Raw genomic sequence first — 27061 nt, 5'->3', positions numbered from 1 at the left:
TAGCAATTAGTATATAGAGAAAGAGAAAGTAGGAAACTTTGTGATTTTTATGCTAAAATGGTGAATGTTTAAGCTATTTGGTTGTGGAATAGAACACGTACATATGATGGGACCACAGTACATATGCCTTCTAGTGGAATTTGGAGGCCTTATCATTTTGGCTGGAGTAGTTGAACTCTAGCTCACTAGATTAGCTAGGAAGGAACATGAAAATTGAAATTATAGAGCTGGTAGTAGTTATATTTATCTATTTATGTCTTGCTTTGATGATATTTCTATGCTTGGTATATGTTGCTGCTGACACTAGTTCGAGATACCAATTAAATTGGTAGTCCATTTGCACCTTTATGACAAAAATACCACATCATCCTTAAATCCTCCCCTAATCAAGGTTGTAAACTTGGTATGAATCTCTATGTACGTAGTTCTGGTTTTAACTGAATGAGGTATTGAATTATACACACATTATATAATGGTTCGTGTATTTCAGGATTAATAAAGGTGATTCAGCATTGAGAACCCACCAAATAAATCTATGGTGGGATGTTCTTCCCACATCTGTGTCCATATATACAATATATTAATTGTCTTTCAATTGCTATTCAAATGTTCAATTATTAATTGTTCTATGGCTGTCATGATTTCTTTCTCAACCTCTTTAGATCTTTAGCAATGTGTTATGTGGTTGTCAATGTGTTTCATTGTGTGAAAATTTCGTAGTTTGCAGAGCTTGACCTTCTATATCTTTCAAATCTACCTATCAATAGGTAGAGTTGCTAGGATTTTCTTTCTGGTGTGAGCAGTGCCCCAGTTCTGGATACCAGGAGATTTTTCTAGGGAAGGTCATATATGAAACCAAGTTTAAAATCCTACAATGGTTTCATTATCTGATAAAATGAGGGTAAAGAAAATGATTATAGCTTTGCCCCCTTCTGTCTTGAATTAGATGTGTAGAAGCTGATTTCTCTAATCTTGTTCTCAACTATCTTCCAAGTTTGTTTTCTGCTACTTTTTCCATTTTGTGTGACTATTTCATTTGTATGTAGTCTGAATTTAATTTAAGTCCTTGGTTCTTGTTAGCTGCGAAAGCTTTACCACTGATGGCCTCGCTGCTATTGCTACCAATTGTAGGTAAGATCAGTTTTCATTTCTTGTTTGTTGCTATTTCGATAGTTTGTGGAATGTGATTTGCACTTGTGGCTTTCTTATTCTTGGTTTTAATCTTCAGTTCAGTTGCTACTTTATGGTGATAAATAGACCTGGTAACTACTTGGACTCATGCAAGATAAGTAGCTGACTTATGTACTCCTTTGTAGGAATTCATAAGTCTTCGGTTTTAAGTATTATAAATAAGTTGATGATGTCAACAGGTGGTTGCAAAGAGATGCCTCTTAGTCAACAAATGGGATTCTAGGCCTTACTTTGCAGATTACTATTGATTTCAAGTAGCAAAAATGGAAGGAAGATGAGAGTTAGATAAAAGAGACTTGGTTTTGATGCATGGAAGGAACAAATGCCTATAGTGTTTTCATGTATGAATATTAGGGAAATACTCCCTTTTTGATATCAATGTACTGAATACATTTTATATATGGTCGGATTTCAATTAATTTGATTGTTTAGAACTTCTGTAACAATTAGAAAACAAGAATAAATGAAAAGTATGGTCCAACATGTTATAGCACAATGGTAAAAGCTCAATGTGTCGTCTCAAAGCACAAATACATTAGCCTTCACACCACACTTTTTGTTAAGAGAACCATCGAATGTATACAAAAGTCACAATGGCTACAAAATAAAGACTGTCGTCTGAATAAAACTCACACAACGGTTATAAAATAAAGCCACTTCTAAATCGTAATCACACAACAGCTACATCTTATGCCCGTTGTCTGAATAACAGTCACAATAACTAATGATGTCGACAGGCTGCCAGCATGCTGTCGACATGCTGCCGAGCCCTTCACACGATGGTTCCCTATAATCGATTTACATCAGACGGCGCCTCTATATACGATGGTTTGCCTCCATATCAGACGACGGATAAAAACCGTCGTCTGATTCAATTTTTGTAGTAGTGTATAGTCTTATCTGACATGGGAATGCCCTGTTAAAGCCTAGCTAAAGGAGTCTTACCTACACAAACTATGCATTTAAGCCTATATACCGAATCAAGAAAAATAGAAACCAACTACTTCTTTTGTCTTTATTGTGCCTCCAAGCGGTGAAGGAACTTTTCATACGCTTCCTCCTCTGCAAGGTCGTTCAATAATTCGTAAGAGGAAGTTCTAGCACCAATTCAAATCATTAGCAATTGAAAGAGAGAGCTGGTATAATCTTGCAACAAATTGGTTAAATAAGATAGCTCTATTTCAATGAACTTAGAGCTCAAGAATCACTAGACTTTGGGACATTTGAATGGCTGTTATTTATGGGCCAACTTGAGACGTGAACTGTTAAGTTTGAATACTGTTAGAAACTGAAGGCTATAATTAAAGTTTTAGAGAGAGAGACACAAAAAGTATAGTAGTTCATGTCCCACATTAACGGGAGACTACGTCAACTTGAAAGTTTAACTAACGTATTTTAGATATTAGGAGGGGTCCCTTTTATAGGTAAGGGAGAACCCCTCTCATTTACATTTTCTTCAATGTGGGATGCAAACCCACTATTCTAGTGTAGAAAGGCTTATTATGGAGGCAAGTTGGCATGGCCGGGAAGGTTGCTACCCGGTGAGGTCTTGGCTACCTCCGACTACCACGGGGTAGGTTATATGTCGGGCTACGGTATGCATGTCGTGGTTGGGCCCCACCATGACTTGTGAACCCTCCTAGGAGGGTGTTTCTTATGCTCGGTGAGATAGTAAATTCTCCATATTGTTGGAGGTATGTACAAATACAATTGACGAGACAACGTGCAGAGCTGTGAACAAGAAATGAAGGTATTGCCGTTTAAGTTCACATTGAGAGGGTGATAAATAAAGAAAAGTGCTGAAACTTTTGCACTCCCAAATGGTACATCTGCTCCGCCGGCCTCCACGAGTTTCTTATCAGAACTTCTGTAGTAGAGAGCAATGCCTGGTAGAAAATAGAGTGCTATTCCCAATCTGATACGCCTCCGGCCATTGTGCTCAAAAGAGCTCTATCAGCTCTTGGATCATCTGAAAAATCTAAACGACCAAGTCAATCTCAGTCAACTAGCTAATTTATTCAATTCTTTATCCATCCCTCAAAATCTAAGGGACCCTGAGATAGATACTGTTAAAAACAAGAAGAAGGAGTGGTCCTCATTAACAGAATAGTGATATGGCCTTCACGTATAAACATGTTGGCCACAACAGATAACAAAGTAGCCTCCACGTCAATAACAGAAGAAAATCTCACCAACCTCACAGTCCAATAAGCTATATATACCTTGTCCTCAATCCCTCTTCATTCACCCCCAGCTTTCTTCTGGACTCTTATAGCTAAGCTCCTGCTTACTACCCCCAACTGCTAATAAGACATGACAAGCAGGAACCTTTTCGTTGTCGTCTCATCCCTCCTCCTCATCTCATTGGCATCCTTCCCTTCCATAACTGCCACCACATACCAGCCAAAGCCCGCTGTGCATGTGGTTGTGGAAGGCATGGTATACTGCCAGAGCTGTGACTACCGTGGATGGTCCTTGACCGGAGCTATCCCACTCCCTTTGGCTAAAGTCAGCGTCGTCTGCAAAAACAACATAGGCCAAGTCGGTTACTACAAGACTTTCCAAGCAAACGCTAACGGCTACGTGTATGCTGAGCTAGAAGGTAACAAAATGAACCGTGCATTGGACTATCCCCTTCAGAACTGCATAGTGAAGCTAGTTTCTTCTCCACTTCAAAAGTGCAACCTTGCCACCAATGTCAATTATGGCATTGATGGCTCCCATCTTCGTTCCGAAGGCAAGAGTTACACGAGTCCGAATTATAATGCTGTCATATATGCTGCAGGGCCCTTTGCTTTCCGTCCTGCTCGTTGTCCTTACACTACCCGCCATTAATATCCGGCACGCCATTCCTTGATCAACTTAGCTCCCCATTCAAATTTAATCTTTGCATCTGTATTACTTTCTAAGATTTTTGTTCCAAGTGTACTGTGTTTCCAGATGGTTTTGTTCCTTGAATGTTTGTACTATGCAGTGTGAAATGAAATGTTTCATTTGCCCAAATCTTAATAATATAAATCTTTTCTCTTTATCTGTTGATTATACTGTAGATGGGGGACAAAATTGGTCATAGATAGCACAAACACGCAGAAACAGAAAGAAATGATTAATTTATTTGCATTGAGAACACCAAATTTCAAGTACAAGGGCTAAAGGGTGAAACATAGCTCTTACATTCTAAAACAACAAATTCACTAATCTATAGCACACAGATTGCAGTTCAAATGTACCTAAAAGTCCAGTGGCATTCCAAACATCTTATTGATATCATCCATGGCCTGCTTTGTAAAAAGAGTAGTCTCAAACAGATCGGAATCTTTTGATTTTCCCGGTAGATCTTTCATTTTCTGCACTTGTTGTTCCAAGTCATCATCGTCAGGAAGTATACAAAACCCACCAAGATCTTGTTTCTTCTCTGGTACTTTGTCCTGCCTTTTAACTCTTCTGCTTCTAACAAAATCTATTGGCTTGCCAAACATGTTATTGATATCATCCATGGCCTCCTTTAAGTTGATAGTTGGTTCAACTAAGCCATGGTGGCAAGCGTTTTCCACCTGCGGGTCCTCCGAAATGGTGGTCCCAACAATCCTACGAACCATCATCGTATCCTCTCTAAACCTTGGTCGAGATGAACCTTCGACATCCAAACCATTAGGACTTTCACTTGAAACATCTTTTGGATTTAGAAACACAAAAGCATTTCCATGTGAAGCAGATGGGGAAGAATCTTCTGTCATATTCTGAACTTCACTCTGCTCAAGGCTATCTTGATCATCATCAATGAAAATGTTTAAAGGTTCTCGGTGAGACTGATGGCTAGCAGTTCTACCTTGCTGCACCATTGAAACACCTTTATCTTTTGATTTGCCTCCCTTATCCAAGTTTTCATCAACAAACACCTGGAATCCATTGTTTGTGTTATTTTCCTTTTGTTGGCATTGGCGTGATCCTCTTCTAACTGGAGCCATCTCTAAAGGCTCTCGAAACATACTATTTATGGCACTCATGGCCTCTTTCATGTTTATAGTAGGATCCACCAGTCCATGGTGACAAGCATCTTCTGCTTCAGATTTTCCGACAATGGCAGTGTCTACAAACTTTCCCACGACTGTATCATCGCTGCAAGGCATCATCCGTTCATCTGACCCTCCTCCAGCAGTCACTTGATGCTTACTTCTAGGTCCATCATGCCGGGCTTCTGTAGGCCTATCACCGATCCTGCATTCCTTTTCATTTTTCCTTTCTCTATTAATACGAGAGGCTCCACTCCGATCTGTTACTCTTTTTGTGATTCTCTTTTCCTGCCAATTTAGAACATGTTTTGAGGTTAACAGGAGTTTTACTAATAGACACTACAACCCCTATACACCAAAAACACAGAAATGGAAAACTACCTGGTGTTTCCGTTTCCTGTGTCTCTCCATGCGCTGCAGGAACTGCTCATATGCTTTCTCTAGTTCTTCAATGGGATCTGCATGGCTGTTGAATAATAGTTACGATGAGTTAGCAGCCGTTCAAAGTTTCCAAAATGTACATACCATTCAAACTAACCATTAGCAACAAAAGAAAACAGCTTGTTTTTACAAAAAGTGATCCTAGTTCGATAAACTGGGTATTTACGACACATTCTAATCATAGATATCAGCCTCTAGCTCAAGAACCCAGTAGTCTTTGGTACATTCAAGTTGCTACAAATGCCGATTTGTAACATAAACTATAGATTACAGTAACAGCCTGACCAAGCAACAGATCAAATTATCAAGGACTGAACTAGAACTGAATCCAGTATTCCAGTATGGTTTTATGTCACATTCATATATAATCACAATTCACAGCAGACTATGAAAAATGCTCAAACACTTACTTCTGCACCCCCAAATGGTACATCTTCTCAGCCTCCTCAAATTTCTTGTTCTTCTCATAGTAAAGAGCATATGCCTGGTAGAAAAGAGGGTGCTTCGTCCCAATCCGATCCGCCTCCATCGTCCTCAAAAGCTCTCTCGGATCCTCCAAAAAATCCATCTACTCCACACAAAACAGCAAACCCCAAATCAAATCTCTCACACCACACCCAATTACAATCAACTAATCAATGCTTCTACTTACCCTCCATATTTCTCGGTTACCAAACACTAGCAAACAAATGAAGTAAAATCTAGAGGACCCAGAAGCAGGGTTGATTAGTTACCAGCTTTAACCAGACTCGGAGGTACCGCGGGTTGTTCCGGTAGCGCTCGTCGGACTGGAATCTCTGCGCGCATTTCTGCAAGAACCGGGGCAGCTTGTCCTCTAGAATGTTCTGCGGAAGTGAGTCTTGAAGTCTTCGAATCCCTCTGCAGGCACATTGTAGAGCAAAATGTTAAGAGAAGACTAGTTTGGAAATGAATGGAAAGAAGAGATGGGAGTTAATACCTTAGCCAAGGGAGAAGAGGGTCTTTGCCGGAGTAGGATTTGATGTCGGAGATTAAGGACGTGAAGAGATCGTTGCTGGCCATTGCGGTGGTGGAGAGAGGTGGAGGGAGGTTTTATTTGGGACCCGACTTGATTTGAATTTAAATCAAAAGAGCCTTTCACAAAGTATGGGGTGACAAGGTGGGCTCGGGTCTTCCCTACCCATCTTTGCATGGCACTTGGGCCTGTTTGAAATTGTTTTGGGGAGAACCATAAGCGTTTTTTAATTAATAGAAAAAAGATTATATAAGTATTAAAAAAAAAAGTAGAAAATATAGAATGTATCTTGGATAGTTATAGAAAGCACTTGAAAATGGTTTTGAGAAGCACTTGATATATAGTTTTGTCAAATTTAAGAAGTATATTTAGGCATTAGGCTTTGGTTCGAAGCTTCGTGGTGGTTCTAGATCAATGAGTGGCGGCATGGTTGGCTTCATGAGAGCCAGTGATGCTGGTGGCGACTCCAATAGTGAAGGCTGTGAAGCTGAATTCATATTGATATTTATGGCGGTCACAGTTTCTTCTTGTGCTCTAGTTTAGGTTTTGGTGATGAACTTGGGCTTGGGAGCCCACTAAATTTTAATTTTATTTTATTTCATTTAATAATGCAAAGCAGTACATGGCAAATTGAGGCGTAATTTTTTTTAAAAAAAAACTTCCCTATTTCTCATTCCTTGTGGTTGAGGGCTGGGATTACGTCAGCACAATATGACCTGTGAGGAGCTTATCTTGCGTGGGCCACACCATGACAAGTTTCATTCTAATATTATCTAGGGGTGGAGTCGGTTCCATCAGTTTAGTTTTTTGTTAATAACTGAAATGGCATCGCAAATTCGATTAACCAACTACATCAGTTCTGTTCGGTGAATTTTAACTCTGTTAACATTGTTGATTTTAATCCTTACTTTTAAAGAAATTTATATTTTTTCAATTGTAATCATACATATAGTAATTATCCAAACAACATCATTATCTACAAATTTAATGTAAACCAAAAATATACATCAAAAGACCAACAAGACCATAAACATTTTTATTTATTTTTCTTTTTCTTCTTCTTTTTTTTTTTTTTTTTTTTTTTACAAAAAGAAGATAAAAAGATTTCACTTTCCCATAGTGACTCGAACCCATGACTTCGTACATACCTGAGTGCTCTAACCACTAAGCTAACACCACATCATCAACAAGACTATAAACATGAATATACTATAGTTTGTCGGTTTTCGGTTCCAAAAAGTCCACCACTTATATTGTCAGCTAAAATAAATGAAGTGTTCTCCACTTCTCCTTCCCCCTAAAAAAGAAAAAAGAAATTTACCCTTTTTTAAAAATTACAGTAGAAATACAACACTTGAAATTCGATCAAAGAATCAACGCTTCACCGTTCCAAGCCCAAGAGAAAGAGAAGGGGTCGTGCGTGGGAGTCACACTTTGTCTAGTGTTCACAGTTAAAGTAAAAAACTGCCGCTGCGGCGTAACCCCTCTCCCAATCAAAACCGCAAACCCTCTCTCTCCTCCCTATCGCATTCCCTCCCATGGCGGACTCTGAAAACCTAAACCCTAAAGTCGACCCCGAACAACAACCCCCCTCCAATCTCAACCAAAACGGACACCACGACGCCGACCCGGAGGAACCCGATGACGACGAATTCGAAGAAGAAGAAGAAGAAGACGACGACGACGACGACGAGGAGCCGCCGCCGCCGCTGCAGCGAAAGCCGTCCTCGGAGGAGTCACTGCGTTCGTCGAAGGCCAAGCTGGAGGGCCTGGTCCGTCGGATGGAGACGGAGAAAGTCGATCTGAGGGTGCACGATGTTGTGATCAGAGGGAACACCAAGACCAAGGAGTATCTGATCGAGGCCGAGCTCGAGGGGATTAGGAAGGCCACGACTATGCAGGAGCTTCTCGAGGCCTCGGCTAAGGCCAATGCCAAGCTTAAAGAGCTCGATATCTTCGATTCCGTTCGGATCACGCTTGATTCCGGCCCGCCGGAGCTGCCGCGAACCGCCAACGTCCTCGTCGACGTCGTCGAGACTGAGAGTTTGATTACTGGTGAACTCGGTTGTTACACTAAGCCGGCGGTATGGTCTCTGTTGCTCTCTCTCTATATATGTACTGGTTTTGCTGTGCTGAAATTGATGAGATTAGGAGTTGTATTTCAGATGAGAAATTACAAGTATCTGTGTAAATATTCTGTTGTAATGAGTGTTTAATCGGGACGAGATTGCTTTAGGATTTTAAATAGCATTTAATCTGTATTTTATGAGAGTCGAAATATGAATCATGTGTATGTATACACTTATATCCACTCTGTAGGTGCCAAATTTAGTTCAGGAAATCGTTATCGGAGAAGTATACTGGTTTACAGAATAATGTCTATATATAGCTCACCCAGTTATCCTCTCTGAAGTCTCTGTTAAGTTCGTAATATAAAAGTAGTGTCGTATGTACTATCTTTAGACCGGAGTGCATGAAGTCCTATATATTTCACTTATGCGGATAAACTCAAGGTTGAAAATGTAGTACGTGACTTCATTAGCATAACTAGGTCTTGTTAAGCTTAGCCATGCTGCTTATTTCCAACCTGGGAGTCGTTTCCTCCTTTTCTTTATAGCACTCTGCCTCAACATGCTTGAATTGTAGTGGTGCAAACTCTGGAGTCTATTGGTAGTTGTTTCATTGAGTTGTGTTGAATCATGCATCAGAGAATAAGAGATAAGTCAGCTGTCGAGCAGGGTAAAGGGCTGTAAAATAGGAAAATAACGATTAATGTGCCTATAAGAGCTACTCATGCAGTCCTGCACAATATGTGTGCTCTTTTATTTTTAATCTTTGAGCAGGTACATAAACATGCAATCTCATATGACTTATAAAGTTTGTACTGTTTTTGTAGGCTAGATCTTGGACAGCTGAGGGTTCACTCAAGTTTAAAAATTTGTTTGGATATGGGGATATGTGGGATGGTTCTTTGGCATATGGTCCCAGCCAAACATCGGAAATAAGTGCTGGTGTGCTTTTACCCCGGTTCAAAGGATTTGTAACTCCTGTGACAGCACGTGTATTCCTCCTTTCCCAAGATTGGCTGGAGTTATCCTCTTATAAAGAGCGAATGGCTGGGCTCTCGCTTAGCTTATTTTCAACCAGGCATCATGATGTTGAATACAACCTTGGTTGGCGTACACTTACAGATCCATCACAAATGGCCTCCAAGTCAATTAGAAGGCAGCTTGGCCATGGCTTACTTTCATCCATAAAGTACACATTTACACTTGATAGGAGAAATTCATATTTGAGGCCAACTCGAGGCTATTCTTTTGTTTCTTCTAGTCATGTTGGTGGCCTTTCCCCTGATAGTCGGAGTGTCCGGTTTTTGCGCCAGGCTAGTACACCCTTTTCTTTTGTTTTCTGTTGATTAGTGCATCTATCTATCATCTTTAACGTAGTTTGCAACTTGATCAGTTGTTTATATTCTTGTTCATGGAATCCTTATGGTCTAGTTATATAAACATGAAGAAAAAAATTAAAAGTATGACCTTTGGATTAGTTTCAGATTCTACTATCATCCTGGTTGTGTCCGCATTATTCCTACTTATTCGCTATCCTTATTAACTACCTTCTCCTATTATTTGCAACAGGAGCTTGATCTTCGTTATGCAGTCCCATTTGGATTTTATCATGCTGCACTCAACTTTGGGGTCTCTGGGGGAGTGGTCTTTCCTTGGGGGAGTGGGTTTTTGAACAAGCCCTCATCTCTTCCAGAGCGGTTCTTCTTAGGTGGTGATTTCTCTCCTGTTTGCACTCCTGGGGGCCCTGCAACAGTGTGGGGATTTAAAACAAGAGCACTAGGCCCTACTGAACCAAGAAGGCATGTCAGAGATAATTCTAATGATGAGAATTCAGAATCCTCTGGAAGGGATTTTGTTGGAGGAGATCTTGCTCTTTCTGCATTTGCAGACATTTCATTTGACCTTCCATTGCGCTGGTTAAGAGAACGCGGAGTTCATGGACATGTTTTTGCGGGTGCGGGGAATGTAGCAAAACTGTCGGAGAACGAGTTCCGAAAATTTTCCTTGCAGAGGTTCTTTGAGTCATTTCGAAGTTCAGTTGGAGCTGGGATTGTCATCCCGACAAAATTATTTCGCCTTGAGGTTAGTTACCTATATTGTTTTTACTATTTTTTTAAATAAAGTAAAGTGCTAAAGATTGATATTCTGAGGTGGAATGTATAATTAAAAGGAAAATCAGTGGACAGGTGCTAGGTATTCAGAACCCATTAATGATTTTATTGTTCTATATTCACCCAAAATCACCATTTGGAACTTTGATTTTGCACAATTGAAAATTGTTTGATCAGCCGTGGTATCAGATTGGCAAAACGGTATAATCTAATGAAATAGCGGTATTGGCTTGAAAGTGTTTTGCTATTAACTGGATCTTAATAGTGTGCATGCGGGTTTTGTATCTCTCTTTATTTTAATATATATTTTTTTTTTGGCTGCCTAGTTTGGCAAAATCTATGGTCTTCAAGTTTGATGAGTTCTGTTTTTTGGCAGTGCAACTACTACTATATCCTGAAGCAATTTGAGCATGATGGCGGAAAGACTGGCTTTCGGTTTAGCATCTCAGCTCCATCATTATAGGAATTGTTTTTCCTTCTGATGTTTGATGTTCGGTGAATTTGAGGTGACCCCGGAAACATGCCATTTCGATTTTCTGGTGCTTTGAGTTTTTTTCTTACGGGATGGACAACTCCACTATTGGTTATAATCTTAGCTTAGACATTGCTACATTTTCTTGTAATTTCAACCTTTGACTAAAATTTCGGGAAAGCCTGATGCTTTGTGAGTTTCTGATCCCCATAGAGGAAAATAACATGAGATTCAAGTGCTGGAATACATATGGCTGCTTTTGGTAAAGTGTGTCAAAAGGTTCTGGAAGACCATCATGCTTTATACATATCACTCATTGTCTTTACCATCAAAGTCTTCTGTTGCCTTTTGCATTTGTTTTCGGATTTAATGCTTTTAGTGCGTTTCTGATAATAGGTTGCCATTTTAAGTCTCATATTGATACTTTGATAGTGACCCATTTCAAGTGGTCTAACTTGGAGCAACTAGGAATTTTCATATGGAGTTTATTACCTGATTTGAAGGTCTCTTTCTCTGGTTTTGTTGAAACAGTCATTTTAGAATGATGGGACCTATTTTTTGTCTTTTCATTTTGGTTTAATTGTGATTTTGGGTTTAGTGAACACTTTTGCAACAAAATAGTCGTGGGCAAAAATGGAGTTGCAACTTTTTTGTTTTATAAGCTTGTGTTACACATTTAAAAAATTGCATCTACGATAATGATACTAGATCAAATGATACAGGACGTCATGAATCACTTTAAGGCTATTAGAATTTAGAAGTATGAAAGGCACATCAGAAATATGTTTGGTTTCACTTCATCAGATTCCTATGGCTCCACGAGTACACTGTAGTCGTGTATCACTGTATTCTATGATATGTGAATTTGGAGCTTATGCTCGACTTATTTTGCATGCTCAAAAATTATATGGCTGCAATCCGGGGAGCCAAATTTTTAACTATCGAAATATGACAGTTACAGTTAACCTGTTGAATTTTAAATGCATTGTTTAGCTATTTATCATGCTTAATTTGTGGTGATTGTTCATGATAGTTCATGTCAAAGGATAATATGTTATTGGTAAAACATCGCGTTCGCTGCCCTCAAAAATTGCCTTAAAAGGTGACTAAACAGGCCTTGAGCTTAAGAAATTATTTGGGTTGATGATTATTCCTAGTTATATATTATAGTACTACGTGACACCAAATTTGATAGATAATTAAATCAACATCCCCTAGAGCCGGACCTGACATGAGCCTCATGTGAGTCGGTCGTTTCAGGCTCAGTGTTTCGTCGGGGCTTAATTTTTTATTTTTTTTCTGGGGGTATTTAAAAAAATTATTAAGTAAATAAAATGTAAGTTTTTTATTAAACAATGAGATTGGTTTAGTTGGCAAGTTGCAATAATTTCTTTTATGGTACTCCTAACCTAATTTCGAATCTTCTTTCTGTTGTGTATTTATTTTTCTTTTCAATTTTTTTTGTAAATATTTTTTTGGCTTTTTTTTTTCTTTTCTATAAAAAATGTAGGTCCATTTTTATTTTTCGCCTCAAGTCTCAAAATCTCAAGTCCGGGCTTGACATCCCCTGGTTTGAATCTCCTTTCTGTTTGTATTTATTTTTCTTTTCAAATTTTTTTTTTGTAAATATTTTTTTAGCTATTTTTTCCCTTTTTTATAAAAAATGTAGGCTCATTTTTATTTTTCGCCTCAAGCCTTAAAATCTCAAGTCTGGGCCTAATATCCCCTAAGCAGGCCTTCTTGGTTCCATCAGTGTGTCAGTATGGACTTTCAGTGTGAAGTCTAGTGTGAGATATTCAATGTCCCATAATCCATTGTGATCGTTTTATTCTTAATGAAGTACTTCTATATATATGAAGTTCGAGTTTTGGGTCACTTTTCGGTCGCATATCCACATCTCAACCGTTCAGTTTTTAGGTACTAGTGTATAGATCGTCTCTGCAAATTTTCAGCCAAAATGATGATCGTTAAGGCTTTGATAATTGCCTTAAAGCTAGTACGGTTCAAGTTGACAGAGTCAGTCCATCCATTGGTTTAAGCGAGTTAGATACCTTAACGATCATCAATTTGGCTGAAAATTTTTAGAGATGATTTATACACTAGTACCTAAAAACTGAACAGTCGAAATGTGGATATGCAATCGAAAAGTGACCCAAAACTCGAACTTCACACGTTAATTTCAAAATGGAGCTCCACTCTGGATAAAATCCATATATATATATATATATATATATAAAATATTTTTTTTAAAAAAATCCCGTAATTAAAGAATTTGTACTGATCGATCATGTTGGTTTTGACTCATAGCTAGCATTGCACTCATGATCATTCCATTTCTTTTCCTTCTCTGGTAGCAGTTAAATGAGACTTCGATTTTCGCTTTTGTTAAATTTGTAAAGAAACGATCTTTAAAATTGAACTTGAGATGAACGGTTTCGATTCATGAAAAAGATAAAAGAAACGGTTAATGGATTAAGGTAAAATAAAAGTGTACGTTGCTAACGCTCTAGATTAGCATGTTACGAAAATTCTAGGGTGCATAAAAAATGAAATGGAGAGGGCAATTGTGAATTGTATAATGGAGTCTTCCTTGATTTCTTTTTCTTGTTTTCTTTCGAAATTTGAAAGCATCGACTTGAGACTAGAATCATATCATCAATGGTCAGCAGAATAAAGAAACTAATCAATAACAATGAAGATGAGAGGTTGATTCCAACATGCATGCATGGCGTTTGCATATTTATCATATATGAATATATAAATACTTGATGATGATGAATGAAGTTGAAGGATGGATTATTCAATTAGGGTAGATGAGAAAAGGACAGACATCCTAATCTCCAAGCAAATAGATCCGCATAAATAGGATCACGAGTACTCATGCAAAGTAAGAAAAATTAAGAAACGAAAATTACAGTTTACGATCAATAACAGAGTAGAGAATAATTTAAGAAATTAGGAAAAACAAAGGTACTGTTGGGACTTGGGGGTTGACTTGGATGCTCCATGCATGAAGAATCTTTCAGACCAAACCTGTCTCCCTCTATTTTAATAGCTTTCACAGGCAAAACCAGAGCCCGCCAGCCATGTTTGAAGGTTTATTAATAGGAAAGAAAAAGAGAAAGGTAATTCCATTGTTTGGGATTCTTGGGTGATGATGAACTTTAGCATTTCTTCGACGGCTAGCTGTGGTTCTCCTCTGACTCTCAAGTTGCTTGTGATCAAGTGAAGAACTTTGGTCTTTAGTGGTTACATTTATGGAGTTCTTCATATGATTTATATGCAGGCCAGCCCAGATTGTATATAGTTGTTGTAGCAAATTAATGAATGCATTTATGAGCTGAGGGATGCACGAGTGCAGAATATTATTTTTGGTTTCAGAATGATGATTATGTTTGAGGCCTTAAACCATGCATGGTTTATATTATTAGTCGTAACGATCATTATGAAGGCTTGATGTATGCCTCTCGATATGGAAGGTTTCAGCCTTCTTCAAGAAAAGAATAATAATATTGTTGTCATGAATCCATGATATATGGGTTTGTTTCATTAATTATAACTACGATTGATATAAGTTGTAATACCAGCAGTGGTTTTAGTTTCGTCTCCAATGCTAGAAGGCAAAAGATTGGATCCAAAAGGTGATATATAGTTGACTTCAAAATGGAACCAGTTCTTCAGTAAGGACAAATCCATGATAACTAGTTCTTCAGTAAGGACAAATCCATGATTCTAGGCTGCTAGCTAGGCAAAATGGTAGTATGCACATCATTTTTCTAAAACTTGGAACAACTACTGATGATCGGGTAGCGAAGACAGGCCACCAGGGTTTTGTATTGAGCCAAACTAAAACATAAACAAAGTTACGAGGTCCTAAAACCTAAACAACTCACAAGTCACGAGCAAAAGAGCTAACATCTTTTTCTAATAAAGCCACGTACAAACAGCACACAGTATTCTTGTTTTAGTACAGGCTAGGGCTACTTCACAAAGTTGACTGGATACCCTGTCCACATTTTAGCTAGATATATATGGTAATGGTGGCGTAGATCGAGATCACAAATAGAGTACATGGGGGAAGGTCATTGGATTAGTTTAAGCCTGGCTAACTAGCATATAATACTTGGTTTATATATACTACGAAGAGTAATAATATCAGGATTGCACATGATCATTTTAATGTTTACATTTATCGATCATAGTAGAAATAAACTCCAATTAACTAGGATCGACCAAAATTCTAAGGTGAACTAAGAGAATAGGGTTTGCTAAACTAATTGTTATTTGTGTGCCAAAATGTATAATATAGTGACCGTTTAGTTTGGCTTATACGTACTTAGGGTATGTCGACCCTAACTCCCGTATGTATAATTTTTTCATTGGGTGTATTTTATCTTATATACTCCACCATCTAAGTAGATCGTAATTTTGCTAATTAATTTTGATGCACTCCTATTCAGACCCAGGTCCGGACTTGAGATTTTAAGGCTTGAGGCGAATAATAAAAATGAGCCTACATTTTTTTTAGAAAAGAAAAAAAAAAGCTAAAAAAATATTTTTTTAAAAAAAATTTGAAAAGAAAAATAAATACATAACAGAAAGGAGATTCGAACCAGGGGATGTCAGGCCCGGACTTGAGATTTTGATGCTTGAAGCGAAAAATAAAAATGGGCCTACATTTTTTATAGAAAAGAAAAAAAAAAGCTAAAAAAATATTTACAAAAAAAAAATTGAAAGGAAAAATAAATACACAACAGAAATGATATTCGAACCTAGGCTAGGAGTACCATAAAAGAAATTATTGCAACTTGCCAACTAAACCAATCTCATTGTTTAGTAAAAGACTTACATTTTATTTACTTAATAATTTTTTTATATACCCCCAGAAAAAAAAAATAATAATAAATTAGGCTCCGATGAAACACTAGGCCTTAAACGACTGACTCACAAAGCCTCATGTCAGGTCCGACTCTGTCAGACCTCACAGATGTACCTGTGTGTGTGCGCGCGCATATATATACATGAAGGCATATATGCATAAAATTTGCATTATATATACAAATCTTATATATAGAATAGAGAGAAAGGGATGTTGAATACTTAAATAAAGGCTAGGACAGGATTTCCATTTCCAAATTCTCATCAATTCCTGCTAGTAACCTGAATTGCTTGAATGGATTTTTCCATACATCCTCTCTGGCGCAGATAAGATCAGGATATACATCATCATGAAGAGAATTACAGATGTTCATCTCAAGATCCTATATGTAATTGCTGTCCATCAATACTGAGATGCCACTAAGATCAAGCAAAACATAAAGAGATCGATGAAGATATCAAGTGAAGGTACCAGTCAAGCTTCTAAAGCAAGTTTATCATCTTCTAGCCAGAGCAAGAAGGAACGTGGTGACGATGAGGAGGTGTTGGATAAGGATAGCCAGCAGCAGCCCAGCAGCAAGAATGGTGTTAGCTCCAGTAGCAGCACCATCGAAGAGAACGAAAAGTCGAAGGGTGCTTCAGGTGGATCTGTACGACAGTATGTGCGTTCCAAGACTTCAAGGCTTCGATGGACTCCTGATCTCCATCTTTGCTTTATTCATGCGGTTGAAAGATTAGGAGGGCAAGAGAGTAAGTTTATATGTGATTAACTATGAATCCCATAGCAAGCTAACTAGCACTAATTTGCTAATTAAGAAATAATACTAACTATATAGGATTATTGATCTGATTAATGGTGCAGGAGCAACACCAAAATTAGTTCTTCAATTGATGAATGTCAAGGGTCTCAGCATAGCTCATGTCAAGAGCCATCTTCAAGTAATAAACTAAATATATGAATAGATTTAATTCATATATTCCTATGTAATTAATCCTCCTCTATGCATGATTCTGATTTATGTTCTAATTTTGGCTTTGATTAATTTTATTAGATGTATAGGAGCAAGAAGATGGAAGACCCAAATCAAGGTATGCAAAGTCCCAATTCATCTGTGATAAAAGTTAGGGTTTACCTGATTTTAATCGTGTACATTATTCATCTAATTTTGTGAGATCTTGCTTTCTTGAATTCTATGACACAGTTCTCTCAGAGCAAGGCTTCTACATTGAAGGTGGAGATAATCATATATACAACCTTACTCAACTCTCCGTGCTACAAAGTTTCAACCACCAATGGCCTTCTTCAGGATTAAGGTAACACGCTGATAAATGACTACAAATATAGTACACCCTTTGAGAAGTTCTACCATTTTTCATTTTTCTTGAACGAAGAATCACAATAACCAGTAATGAAGTACTTGTTTTCCTTCATTATCCAGATATGGTGCTGATGCCTCTTGGAGTGGCCGCCACGACGACCACCACCACCAGATTTATAGCCCTTACAGTAATACAGGCAGGACTCAACTATTTGATCATCATAATACAAGAGTTACAGGACTTTATGGTTCAGTTGCTGAGAGAATATTTGGAAGCAACAACACCAGTACTAGTACAACTACTACTACTGCTACTACATCGAACAATATTCAATCACATACAACTCATATTCCATCCACTTGGAGATCAAGGCATCAAATTAGTACTCGAGTCCACAACGAGGTCCGACCCTTCAACAGGCAGTCATGGCAAGATCACAGTTGGTTGGACAACAGTATCGCCACTCGAAACACACTGAAAAGAAAGGCTCCGGATTCTTCAGATAATACTTCTAATTTGGATTTGAACTTATCACTGAAAGTTCCAGCAACAGAAGAAAAGGTACTGGGATTTGGTCTGTCTCTTTCTCTTTCTCCAGCTTCAGCGTCCTCGAAGCTCGGCTTGATGAAGAAGCTAGAAGGTAATGGTGGCCATGATAGGGAGCATGGGACAAAGACAAGTACTCTGGACCTCACTCTATGAATATTAAGAGACAAAATGTTATATATTCTAAGTGAGATCTTGAGGTACTTGTCGATTCAATTAGACCAAAATGCTAGCTATTCAACTTGACCATTGTCATATTCTACAGCATATAAAGGTAATCATCACCACTACTTGGATGTGTTAATTAGTTAATTAATTTCCTTTTGCATGTTGTATATGTATTAATATCTTGTATCTATATATGATATATATAGCTAGCAAGAATCAAATTAATCAATGGTGAATATCGAGGTACAAAGAGACGAATATGTATAGTATTACCAAATATGCAGAATGCATTGTTCTAAGCGTTTTAGGCTCCTTAATTATATATCTTGGTGATATTCTTGTTTGCATTAGCATATAGGCCAATAAAATAGAAAATCGATCACTTCAACCCCCTTAATTACTATATTTCTTGAACATCTCAAATAATCAACTTTTATATGTTATCTCTGAAACGATGTTCCTCATCAAAATGTCATTTTATGTACATGATCCATCAATCGTTTGGAAAGAGTTGAAAAGAATAATAGATTCGCTTTATATCCTATATTTGTAGACTAGAGTTAGCCATATGTAATTATGTAGAATGGTTAATGTACTTGTGTATTCGTATGTGGATATGGCTATTGAGTTTTAATGGTTGAGACATATTTCAATTGTCTTAGATGAGTGTTTTCATAATGTACCGAGATTAGAATTTAACCTGTTTTATGTTAAACTCCATTCCTAGATTAGTACATTGTTTATGTCGTAATGACTTGGAGCATATGATTATAGAGTGACGATTGGGGGTGTTCTAAATGTCTTAATGAGTTTTAAGAATCTCATTATAGAGTCAATATCGGGCGAAAATAGATTTTGAAAGAAAAAAATTCACCCCTAAACATAATCTGCCGTGAATGTTTTACTCCAATACACAGAACAAAGATTGAATTAGTGGGATTGCCTCAGTTACACAAGTTTATAAAATCATGGATTTGTGTGGTCAAATACGCCGTTTTAAACCTTGGAAATGAAACACAGAAGATACCCATAACATCTTCAATTGAAAAAGAGTATCAAATGATAAAATTGTAAGGGTTCTGAACAGAGAATCGAGCAATTCACAATCTAAATCTCAAGGTTGAAGATGATCACAAAGAGAGAAATTCTTACTGATAGTCTGATTAATAGAGTTGTGAAGATGAACTACAAAGGAGGTTTGTACTTATAGCTACAGAAAACCCAGCTTTAACTACTTGCATAACAAACTAACAGTTGTCATAACAGCTCAGCCTACACATGGCAAATAACAAGCTGACAGCTAAGCAACTATCAGTGAGCTGGAATGCTTACATGGCAGCCTAGTGTTATCATCTAACACACCAAACCTGAGTAATAGTTCCAAGTTTTACCAGAGGTCTCAACTTCACAAAATAAAAGCACAATGTTGACTCGAACAGAAGATTAAAATCTTGTGGAGTTAGTTCATGATGTGCATCCTAATCACCTCTACCAATACCTTCAAGCTCGAAGGTTATTTATCTTTCTCCCCCCCCGTCCTCTTTGTGTGTTTGGTTGTTTCTCGTGAGACATGACCACCAGCAGTAGTAATACACAGTTGTGCATCTTTTGTATCCTTCAATCTGCTAGAAATTAGCTCCTCTTGCAGCTGTTGAAGTCTCTCTACTTCATCAGAAAGTTCTTTGTCTGCCATAAGTTACAACCATTAATAAGTAAAATTGAGTATTGAAAGTTGGATGTGGAAGCTTGAGTTAAGTAGACTATAGGAATCTTAAATGTTCCACAATGGCAAGCAGATTCTGATCATTGTTGAATACATTTAGCATGAATATCTTCACTCAATGTGATTTTACTATACTAGACCACTGCAAACACTATCCGTTGAGCTATTTTTGACTGTAAGTGATAATTTCTGTATATAGATTCCCAAGACAATCTACTTACTATCTTTACTCTAAAATTACATGAAGAAATTGTACGCAGAGAGGCTAGTTCTTAGAAAGCACTCAAAGCAGGTTGGCGATTGCTCAGATATCCTGAACTCTCAACAAGAATTTGAGCACAAACATTCCATTTTTCGTAAATAATCTTCCAGACAAAAGATAAAAAGAAACCCATCTTCGAAATTTCTTCAACCTATAAGAATATTTTATTTTTAGTTCCTATCAGAATGAACATCCAGGTTTCACCAAGATTTAACACTCCATAAAACTCATACGTGAATAACTCCCCTGAAACTCATCCTGAGAACATGCAAAGAAATGAAGAATCCAGTTACGTTCACTTGGACTATAACAGTTAATGGCCTTAAAAATGCTCAAACAGATCAGTGTTGACTTACTCTTCTGCTTCTCTTCCATCAAAAGCTTCCGGTATTCCATGATTTCCTCATCCTTTGCAGCTCTGCAATTAAGGTAACATATGCTTCAACAGCCTGTTTCTAAGCTACAATGAAATGTTGAATAATTGGAATTTCAGTAAAGCTTAGAGTTTCATGCCTAAGAGAAGCCATTTCATTCGCCTGTGATCTGTTCCTCTCCTTTTCGATTTTCAAACGCAGCTTTAACACCTCCACCTTCTGCTCTTCTTCCATTAAGTGCTTTTGGTATTCCGTAGATTGGTCATCTTTCATGGCCCTGCAACAAATGCAACATATCTTTTAGGAGACTCTTCCTCACACCACAACACAGTTTTGACCAATCAAAATTCACCAGAACATATACAGAATTGCATGCCTAAGAGAAACCAGTTCTTTTCTTAAGTCCTTGACTTGCGTTTTCAACTCCCAAATCGAGGAATGCAAGTACTGGCTGAGCTCTTCTGACACTGCAAAAGAGAAGCATCAGATTTGATCAGCCCTTGTCACATTGCTCGTAAATTTAAACTCGGCCTAAAATCTCAGCAATGCAAATCCTAAAATACATACCAGAGATATAGTCCTGATCTTCATTAACTCGATCCTGCTCTGAGAATTTTTCTGTCTGTCATAGCATAATAACAAGATACTAATGAATCGAAAAACAACAGGAAAAAAAAAAACTCTTATGCAAGTATGCAATACATACTGAAACCAAAGTAAGCAAAGTTTACTATGCATTTCCTCAACCTCAAAATTTCCTTTTGAAGATCAGAGCATTATTCAAGTTCAATGTACGATCGAGTAAAAAAGGAGCACAAAAATTTAATAAGAAAATTCCAAAGAGCATAATGCACCTTGAATTTCCTGAACTTTTGGAGCAATTCTAAATTGAAATCCTCCATCTGCGAACCAAAAAAAAATAGTAGCAGCTATCAGATAGTGAAGAGTAAATTACACTTCTCAGATCAACATAAAATGAAATTCACAAACCCTAACAGTGCTACTTAGTTGTAATCTATGGAAGACGATGATCGAACATGGATTTGCAGGAAGTGAACATACTAAGAGAGAAGAAAGAAAATGCAGAAGAAGTGAGAGACGCTAACCGGTGATGCAATCGGAGACCGCCGACCTCTCTCCGTTTCCGGTGGGCTTCAGACCGAGAAGTGGAAAAGGTGGAAAGAGTGAGTGAGAGTGTGAGACAAAGAAGATAAGGGTCTAGTTTTAAGAGGCTCAGATTTATTTGATATTTCCGCTTTTGTTATAATTTTTTTAATTTGATAATTGAGACAAAAGAAAATAAGGTTTCTCGATTAGAGATATTTGAATTATTTGATATTTTCACCTCGTTTCTCGGAAACTTATTGAAACTTGTGAATAGCTCTAAAAAAATTGAGAGATTCTTACATAGGGCAAATTATCACATGGCTGGTATGGCTGCCCAATCAGTGAACATATAAGGAGGTGTTTTCTATAGTTTCGAAACACATTTAAAATTTTCTAAGTTTTGATTTGACTGCCTCACCGCCACGTGGCACGTTTGCCTGTGACAAATATTGCAAACATCTTGAAGTTGCAATATTTGAGGGTGAAGAATGTAGAAGTTTGAGATGCGAGTCAAAACGCTAATACAATTGGACACCTATCACCTCTCTCTCTTCTAAGAAATAGAAATTTAAAGAAGATAAGATTTTTCACATGACTTAAATTTATTTGATATTTGTAACATTCTTTAATAATTTTTTTTAATAAAGTTAAGGGTCCCCAAAGTATCAAAATAGATTAAAATGATCTCACTTACCCCAACATCAAATTTTTATTCTCACTAACACAATTTAAAGTGCAGTAACAATTTTACCCTCAACCTAATTGATAAACTACCTCCATTGCCTCTCTCTTTTCTCTCTCCCCATCACGACGTCATCTCTCTGTCTGCACTCTCTCTCACAGTCCTCCACGCCATCTCTGTCTCCCTCCTTCTCCTCCTCATTTTTCTCCACTTTCATGGTGCTTAAACGACGTCATCGTCTCGCTTTGGATGGGCGCCGACGGTCACGAGATCGACCAGAGTGTTTGTCGTCGTTGTCTTCAGTCTGACTTGCGTGATCGTCGTCGTCGCCTTCTGTCCAACTCGCAAAAGAAGGTGGATCTGCTTCAACGGCTCACCGTTCTTATCTTCACCGACAACCTCACCTTCGGCACAACCTCATATCAATTATGGAGACCATGTGTGTCTCGGAGTAGTGAAGATTGTAAAGAGATTGTGCAGAGGAGATCCTCTGTGAGGGAGTCTCCAGTAGAGGAGGAGGTGGATCTGGCCAAAGTAAAGCATTTTTTCTACAGTGATGATAGAGAGCCTATGTTGTTTCTTCTCGGGATATCTTCACAAATGGTGTATGAACTTTAGGCATTTCTACACTTTGGTGTACCAACTTTCATAACTATCAGAATGGTGTATCAAGTTTGCTCCAATCTTTCATTTTGGTGTACACCGTTAAATTTTCCGTTATCTTTGTAAAAAAAAAAAATTTCCGTTATCTTTCCTTTAGCTTTGTCAGTTTTTTTTTTTTTTTTAAAGATAACGGAAAATTTAACGGCGTACACCAAAATGAAATATTGGAGCAAACTTGATACACAATTCTGATGGTTATGAAAGTCAGTATAAAATTGATTCTCATTGACAATCTTAAATAAGGGACAAAGTTGAATCTCATTCTCATCCAAGAATTAAAATGAACACATAAGATTGTGCGGTTGTCCCTCTAGTAGAAAGCAACACTTTGTACTGAATTTGTGCGCAGTTGACTCAAATACACAAACTAAATACATCATGCACTAGTGTGGTCAATTTCATTGTAAAACCCTGAAAACTGTGTATTAAACACCTCAGACAACATAATCGATTAAAACCACCCACTCAGAGTATGAGTCTCAGATTTTAACATAGTTCTCAGATACGCTAAATAAAATCAATAGGTTCACTCAAACCAAAATTCTGAATCTCTTGGGACATAGTTCACGACCTGCCTCCTAATCACCTCTGCTACTGTTCATTGTTAGCTTCCTCCTCTTTCTCGTTCTTCTCTCTTTTGCGTTTGTTTGTTGCTCCTGAGACTTGACCACAAGTACACAGTTCTCTGTTCTTCACATCCTTCAATTCTGCCTTTAAAACTTCCAAAAGTTTTTTAGCTGCGATAAATTGCAACCATCAAGTTATAAACAGAAAAGATATGGAAAGGTGGATGTCAATAGCTTGAGTTAAAGTAAACTACAGAAGATCTCAAGTGTTCCGCAGTGGTAAGGACATGCTCCTCAATGCTAAAAACATTTAGCATCAACTTTGTTATTTTACTGCCATTAGCTACCCTACCCTTGAACTACTTTTGGGTCCCAAGTATTAAACCATCTTTGATTCCCATTGAATTTCCGCATAATGATTTCTAAGACAATCTATTTAATAATCCACATTCATAAATCGCTTGCAGAAGCTAGTTCTTACTTCTTAGCAAGGCAGGCTGATGGTCCTTTGAATATCCTAGACTTCAAGAACAAGTTTGAGCATAAATATTCCATTTCTAATCTTTATGACATATGAAGTTGTGTCTTTATTAATCTACAACCTATATAAAGTGTGTATTTTAGTTCCTATATATCAGAATGAAGATCTTGGTTCACCAAGACCACACTCCTTAAGACTCATGTGAACAGAATTCCCATAAACTGATGCCAAGTATAGACGAAAAGGTCAAGGATCTAGATACATTTACTTGGACTATATCAATTACTGGACATATCTATATTTAACAGATGCTGACTTACAAGCCTGGTTTTCTTTCCTCAAAAATTCATCTGTGGCAGATCTGCAATTAAGGTAACATGGTGTTTAATAGCATGCTGTTTAAGATACATAAAAAGTACACCAATTGGAATTTCAGTGGAGCTAAGAGTTGCATGCCTGAAAACCAGTTGATTAGCTTGTGATTGCGTTATCACCTTTTGCATTTTCAATAGTCGCATTGAATCCTCTACCTTCTGCCTTTCATCCATTAGAAGCTTCTGGTACTCGACGCATTTTTCATCAAAGATGGATCTGCAAACAAAGAAAAGATGTTTTAAGAGCCTGCTCTGCTTACTACAATAAAAGTTGACAATACTGAAATTGAACTTAGAGTTGCATGCCTAATAGAAGCCAGTTCATCAGCCTGTGTTCTCTCCTTTTCAATTTCCAAAAGTAGCATTAACTTCTCTGCCTTCTCCTTCTCTTCCCTTAGAAGCTCCTGCCACTCGGTGCACTTTTCATTTAAGGCAGATCTGCAATCAATGTGAATATGAATATGCTTAAGAGCCTGCTGTATATGCTACAGCAAAAGATGATTAACTAGAATTGAAGTTAGAGTTGCATGCCTAAGGGAAGCCAGTTCATTAGCCTGGGATCGCGTCATCTCCTTTTCAATTTTCAAAGACTCCTCTGCCTTCTGCTTCTCATCCATCAGAAGCTTAATGGACTCTATGCATTTTTCATCAAAGGAGGACCTGCAATAAATGTAAAGATAGTTTAAGAGCCTGTGGTATAGGATAAAATTTGACCAACTGGAATTAAACTTAGAGTTGCAGTAGCTTGGGATTGCGACCTCTGAAAGTCGGTACATTGCTCTTCTTTGATTGACCTGCAATTGATATAACATATGTATCAAAAGACTCTTGTTAGACTACAATAAAATTTGACTCATTCAAATTTCACTGGAACTTAGAATTGCATACCCAACAAAAGTTGGATCATAAGCTTGTGATTGGAACCTGTCCTTTCCAATTTCCAGACACAGCTTCAATTCTTCTGCCATCTGCTCCTCTTCCATCAGAAGCTTCTGGTATTCCGTAGAATGTTCATTCCTGAAAGTCCTGCAATTAATGTAACATATGATTTAGGAGCATGTTATTTAGTTTAATTACAACAAAACTTGACTAGCTGGAATCTGTATAGTTAGAAGTACATGCCTGATAGAATCCACTTCATTTCTTAAGTCATCGATAAGTGATTTCAATTTCCCATTTGAAGAACTCAACTCTTGCGCCAACTCCTCTGCAACTGCAATAGCCAATGGGTCACAGAGAAGCACCAAATGTGAGCCCTTTTCACATCAATAGCATAATAAAAATATAAAATACTCGATCATTTCAAAAACTGAACATGGGATAAACTTTTAAGTGAAACAAATTCTAAGGTGAAGAAATACATACCAGATACATAGTACAAAAACCTTTCTTCTTGATCTTGACTAAACTCCGAGACTTTGTCCACCTGACAAGGCATGATAACACGAGAAATCCAAAGGTCAGCGATGCGTATGTTCTTGTGCACATGTTTAAAATCAACTCAAAATACAGAAGAAACATTAACAAAATTCACTTTCCATTTCCTTAACCTAAAATTCTCCTCCCAAAGATCAGAGCATTATTCAAATGCATTATGCTATTAACTTAAAAAGGAGCACAATAATCTAAAACAGAGAATGCGAAAAGCCATCTTGAGTTTCTTGAACTTGTGGAGAATAGTAACTATCAGATAGTAACGAGTAATTTCATTTTTTTCAAAGGTAAATTCTGCTCGTCAAAACCCTAACTAGTGCTCTTAGCTAGTCAATTCAACAACATAAGAAATCAGAATCCTGAGGCCATTAAAAGGTTCAATACTAAACCTAAACAGTGCTAGCTACTAGTCTGTGGAAGACGATGAGTGTGAAATGCAGGTAGTGATTAGTGAGCAATTTAACCAAGGACTAACAGAGACGAAGCAAAACTATATATAAGCGAAGATGGAGAAGATAGAGACGAGAACCATTGTGATGAATTCGGACACCGGTGACGTTTCGCCGGAGGCTTCAGACCGAGAAAGGAGAGCTGGCTGGGAAGAGTGAGAAAGAGTGTGTGTGTGAAGTAGAAGAAGATAAGGCTCTGGTTTCTAGTTTTTTTAAGATGTTCAAATTATTTGATAGTTTTATCTTTTTCTAAAATAGTAAATGAAATAAAAGAAGATAAGACTCTAATTTTAAGAAATTTAAATTTTTATGTCTTTACAAATTTTTTAACAATTTATCCCGCATCCTATAATTTTCTTTTTCTTAGCGCTACTCTTCGCCACGCACCCTCATGACTAATACAAACACGAGATATTCTTATGAATGACAAACGTACCATGTGTCTGGTAGGACAGACCAATAAGTGCACATGCAAATGGGTGTTTTAGGTAATAAGTAATAAGGATAGTTTCGGAATACACTTAAAATTTTATGAGTTTTGATTGGACAGCCCCACCGCTACGTGGTACGTTTGCCCTACGTAAGAATTTCTGAACAAACATTAATTGTATACTATGGCCTAAGTTCAAATCTCATTTCTCCTCTAAGATTAAAAATGAACAAACGACTTCAAAGAAAAGAATTGTGCAATTGTTTGTGGCAACACTTACTTGCGTTAGGGGAGTCGGCTCCAATAAGCAGAT

The 27061-nt window shown here is 37.6% G+C and overlaps 6 protein-coding genes across 10 annotated transcripts; 3 read left to right on the top strand and 3 right to left on the bottom strand.

Annotated features, from left to right (window-relative positions):
* Positions 1 to 3504: 3504 nt before the first annotated feature.
* Positions 3505 to 4026, top strand: LOC112171159 (non-classical arabinogalactan protein 30). Its single transcript, XM_024308386.1, has one exon. The coding sequence runs from the start codon at positions 3505 to 3507 to the stop codon at positions 4024 to 4026; it is 522 nt and encodes a 173-aa protein (XP_024164154.1).
* A 254-nt stretch (positions 4027 to 4280) lies between these two features.
* On the bottom strand, positions 4281 to 6831 carry LOC112181709 (probable inactive serine/threonine-protein kinase bub1). Its single transcript, XM_024320095.2, has 5 exons — positions 6604 to 6831; positions 6380 to 6524; positions 6056 to 6213; positions 5586 to 5670; positions 4281 to 5492 (listed from the first exon to the last, which is right to left on the bottom strand). The coding sequence occupies exons 1-5, from the start codon at positions 6684 to 6686 to the stop codon at positions 4422 to 4424; spliced, it is 1542 nt and encodes a 513-aa protein (XP_024175863.1). The 5' UTR covers positions 6687 to 6831; the 3' UTR covers positions 4281 to 4421.
* A 1225-nt stretch (positions 6832 to 8056) lies between these two features.
* On the top strand, positions 8057 to 11596 carry LOC112183019 (sorting and assembly machinery component 50 homolog B). Its single transcript, XM_024321606.2, has 4 exons — positions 8057 to 8723; positions 9536 to 10021; positions 10278 to 10790; positions 11196 to 11596. Exons 1-4 carry the CDS (start codon positions 8178 to 8180, stop codon positions 11280 to 11282), a joined length of 1632 nt encoding a protein of 543 aa, XP_024177374.1. The 5' UTR covers positions 8057 to 8177; the 3' UTR covers positions 11283 to 11596.
* A 4674-nt stretch (positions 11597 to 16270) lies between these two features.
* LOC112177672 lies at positions 16271 to 18664 on the top strand. The gene is made up of 5 exons (XM_024315941.2): positions 16271 to 16919; positions 17032 to 17108; positions 17222 to 17258; positions 17372 to 17483; positions 17609 to 18664. The coding sequence occupies exons 1-5, from the start codon at positions 16619 to 16621 to the stop codon at positions 18189 to 18191; spliced, it is 1110 nt and encodes a 369-aa protein (XP_024171709.1). The 5' UTR covers positions 16271 to 16618; the 3' UTR covers positions 18192 to 18664.
* Positions 18665 to 19330: 666 nt separating this feature from the next.
* On the bottom strand, positions 19331 to 21778 carry LOC112182658. 3 transcript variants are annotated; one of them, XM_040512923.1, is made up of 7 exons: positions 21669 to 21778; positions 21417 to 21464; positions 21130 to 21184; positions 20927 to 21029; positions 20702 to 20839; positions 20545 to 20606; positions 19331 to 19889 (listed from the first exon to the last, which is right to left on the bottom strand). In XM_040512923.1, the coding sequence occupies exons 2-7, from the start codon at positions 21462 to 21464 to the stop codon at positions 19717 to 19719; spliced, it is 579 nt and encodes a 192-aa protein (XP_040368857.1). In that variant the 5' UTR covers positions 21669 to 21778; the 3' UTR covers positions 19331 to 19716. The 3 variants fall into 3 exon arrangements, with proteins under 3 accessions (XP_040368857.1, XP_024176940.1, XP_040368858.1); XM_024321172.2 differs by having other exon boundaries at positions 20939 to 21029; XM_040512924.1 differs by having other exon boundaries at positions 20978 to 21029.
* A 1491-nt stretch (positions 21779 to 23269) lies between these two features.
* On the bottom strand, positions 23270 to 26531 carry LOC112182890. 3 transcript variants are annotated; one of them, XM_024321447.2, is made up of 10 exons: positions 26399 to 26531; positions 25801 to 25861; positions 25558 to 25648; positions 25324 to 25461; positions 25194 to 25229; positions 24967 to 25095; positions 24742 to 24873; positions 24518 to 24652; positions 24382 to 24422; positions 23270 to 23751 (listed from the first exon to the last, which is right to left on the bottom strand). In XM_024321447.2, exons 1-10 carry the CDS (start codon positions 26399 to 26401, stop codon positions 23606 to 23608), a joined length of 912 nt encoding a protein of 303 aa, XP_024177215.1. In that variant the 5' UTR covers positions 26402 to 26531; the 3' UTR covers positions 23270 to 23605. The 3 variants fall into 3 exon arrangements, with proteins under 3 accessions (XP_024177215.1, XP_040368739.1, XP_040368740.1); XM_040512806.1 differs by having other exon boundaries at positions 23614 to 23751; positions 24556 to 24652; XM_040512805.1 differs by lacking the exon at positions 24382 to 24422 and having other exon boundaries at positions 24556 to 24652.
* Positions 26532 to 27061: the final 530 nt, after the last annotated feature.

Source organism: Rosa chinensis, chromosome 1 (genome assembly GCF_002994745.2).
Source record: "Rosa chinensis cultivar Old Blush chromosome 1, RchiOBHm-V2, whole genome shotgun sequence".
NCBI lineage: Eukaryota > Viridiplantae > Streptophyta > Magnoliopsida > Rosales > Rosaceae > Rosa > Rosa chinensis.
Note: the sequence above shows the minus strand (reverse complement) of the source record. Positions and strands in the feature narration are given on the sequence as shown.

What these genes read in the sequence shown, in the direction of transcription:
- LOC112171159 (XM_024308386.1), top strand. Translation starts at nt 3,505, where the DNA reads ATGACAAGCAGGAACCTTTTCGTTGTCGTCTCATCCCTCCTCCTCATC.
- LOC112181709 (XM_024320095.2), bottom strand. Translation starts at nt 6,686, where the DNA reads ATGGCCAGCAACGATCTCTTCACGTCCTTAATCTCCGACATCAAATCC. An exon ending in CCTCTTCTCCCTTGGCTAAG is followed by an intron (nt 6,525 to 6,603) that starts GTATTAACTCCC and finishes ATGTGCCTGCAG; the next exon opens with AGGGATTCGAAGACTTCAAG. An exon ending in ACAGGAAACGGAAACACCAG is followed by an intron (nt 5,493 to 5,585) that starts GTAGTTTTCCAT and finishes CTAAATTGGCAG; the next exon opens with GAAAAGAGAATCACAAAAAG.
- LOC112183019 (XM_024321606.2), top strand. Translation starts at nt 8,178, where the DNA reads ATGGCGGACTCTGAAAACCTAAACCCTAAAGTCGACCCCGAACAACAA. An exon ending in GTTGTTACACTAAGCCGGCG is followed by an intron (nt 8,724 to 9,535) that starts GTATGGTCTCTG and finishes CTGTTTTTGTAG; the next exon opens with GCTAGATCTTGGACAGCTGA. An exon ending in CAAAATTATTTCGCCTTGAG is followed by an intron (nt 10,791 to 11,195) that starts GTTAGTTACCTA and finishes GTTTTTTGGCAG; the next exon opens with TGCAACTACTACTATATCCT.
- LOC112177672 (XM_024315941.2), top strand. Translation starts at nt 16,619, where the DNA reads ATGAAGATATCAAGTGAAGGTACCAGTCAAGCTTCTAAAGCAAGTTTA. An exon ending in AAGATTAGGAGGGCAAGAGA is followed by an intron (nt 16,920 to 17,031) that starts GTAAGTTTATAT and finishes TTAATGGTGCAG; the next exon opens with GAGCAACACCAAAATTAGTT. An exon ending in GATGGAAGACCCAAATCAAG is followed by an intron (nt 17,259 to 17,371) that starts GTATGCAAAGTC and finishes TCTATGACACAG; the next exon opens with TTCTCTCAGAGCAAGGCTTC.
- LOC112182658 (XM_040512923.1), bottom strand. Translation starts at nt 21,464, where the DNA reads ATGGAGGATTTCAATTTAGAATTGCTCCAAAAGTTCAGGAAATTCAAG. An exon ending in AAAAGTTCAGGAAATTCAAG is followed by an intron (nt 21,185 to 21,416) that starts GTGCATTATGCT and finishes ATGCTATGACAG; the next exon opens with ACAGAAAAATTCTCAGAGCA. An exon ending in AATGAAATGGCTTCTCTTAG is followed by an intron (nt 20,607 to 20,701) that starts GCATGAAACTCT and finishes CCTTAATTGCAG; the next exon opens with AGCTGCAAAGGATGAGGAAA.
- LOC112182890 (XM_024321447.2), bottom strand. An exon ending in AATGAAGTGGATTCTATCAG is followed by an intron (nt 25,462 to 25,557) that starts GCATGTACTTCT and finishes CATTAATTGCAG; the next exon opens with GACTTTCAGGAATGAACATT. An exon ending in GATGAACTGGCTTCTATTAG is followed by an intron (nt 24,653 to 24,741) that starts GCATGCAACTCT and finishes CTTTGTTTGCAG; the next exon opens with ATCCATCTTTGATGAAAAAT.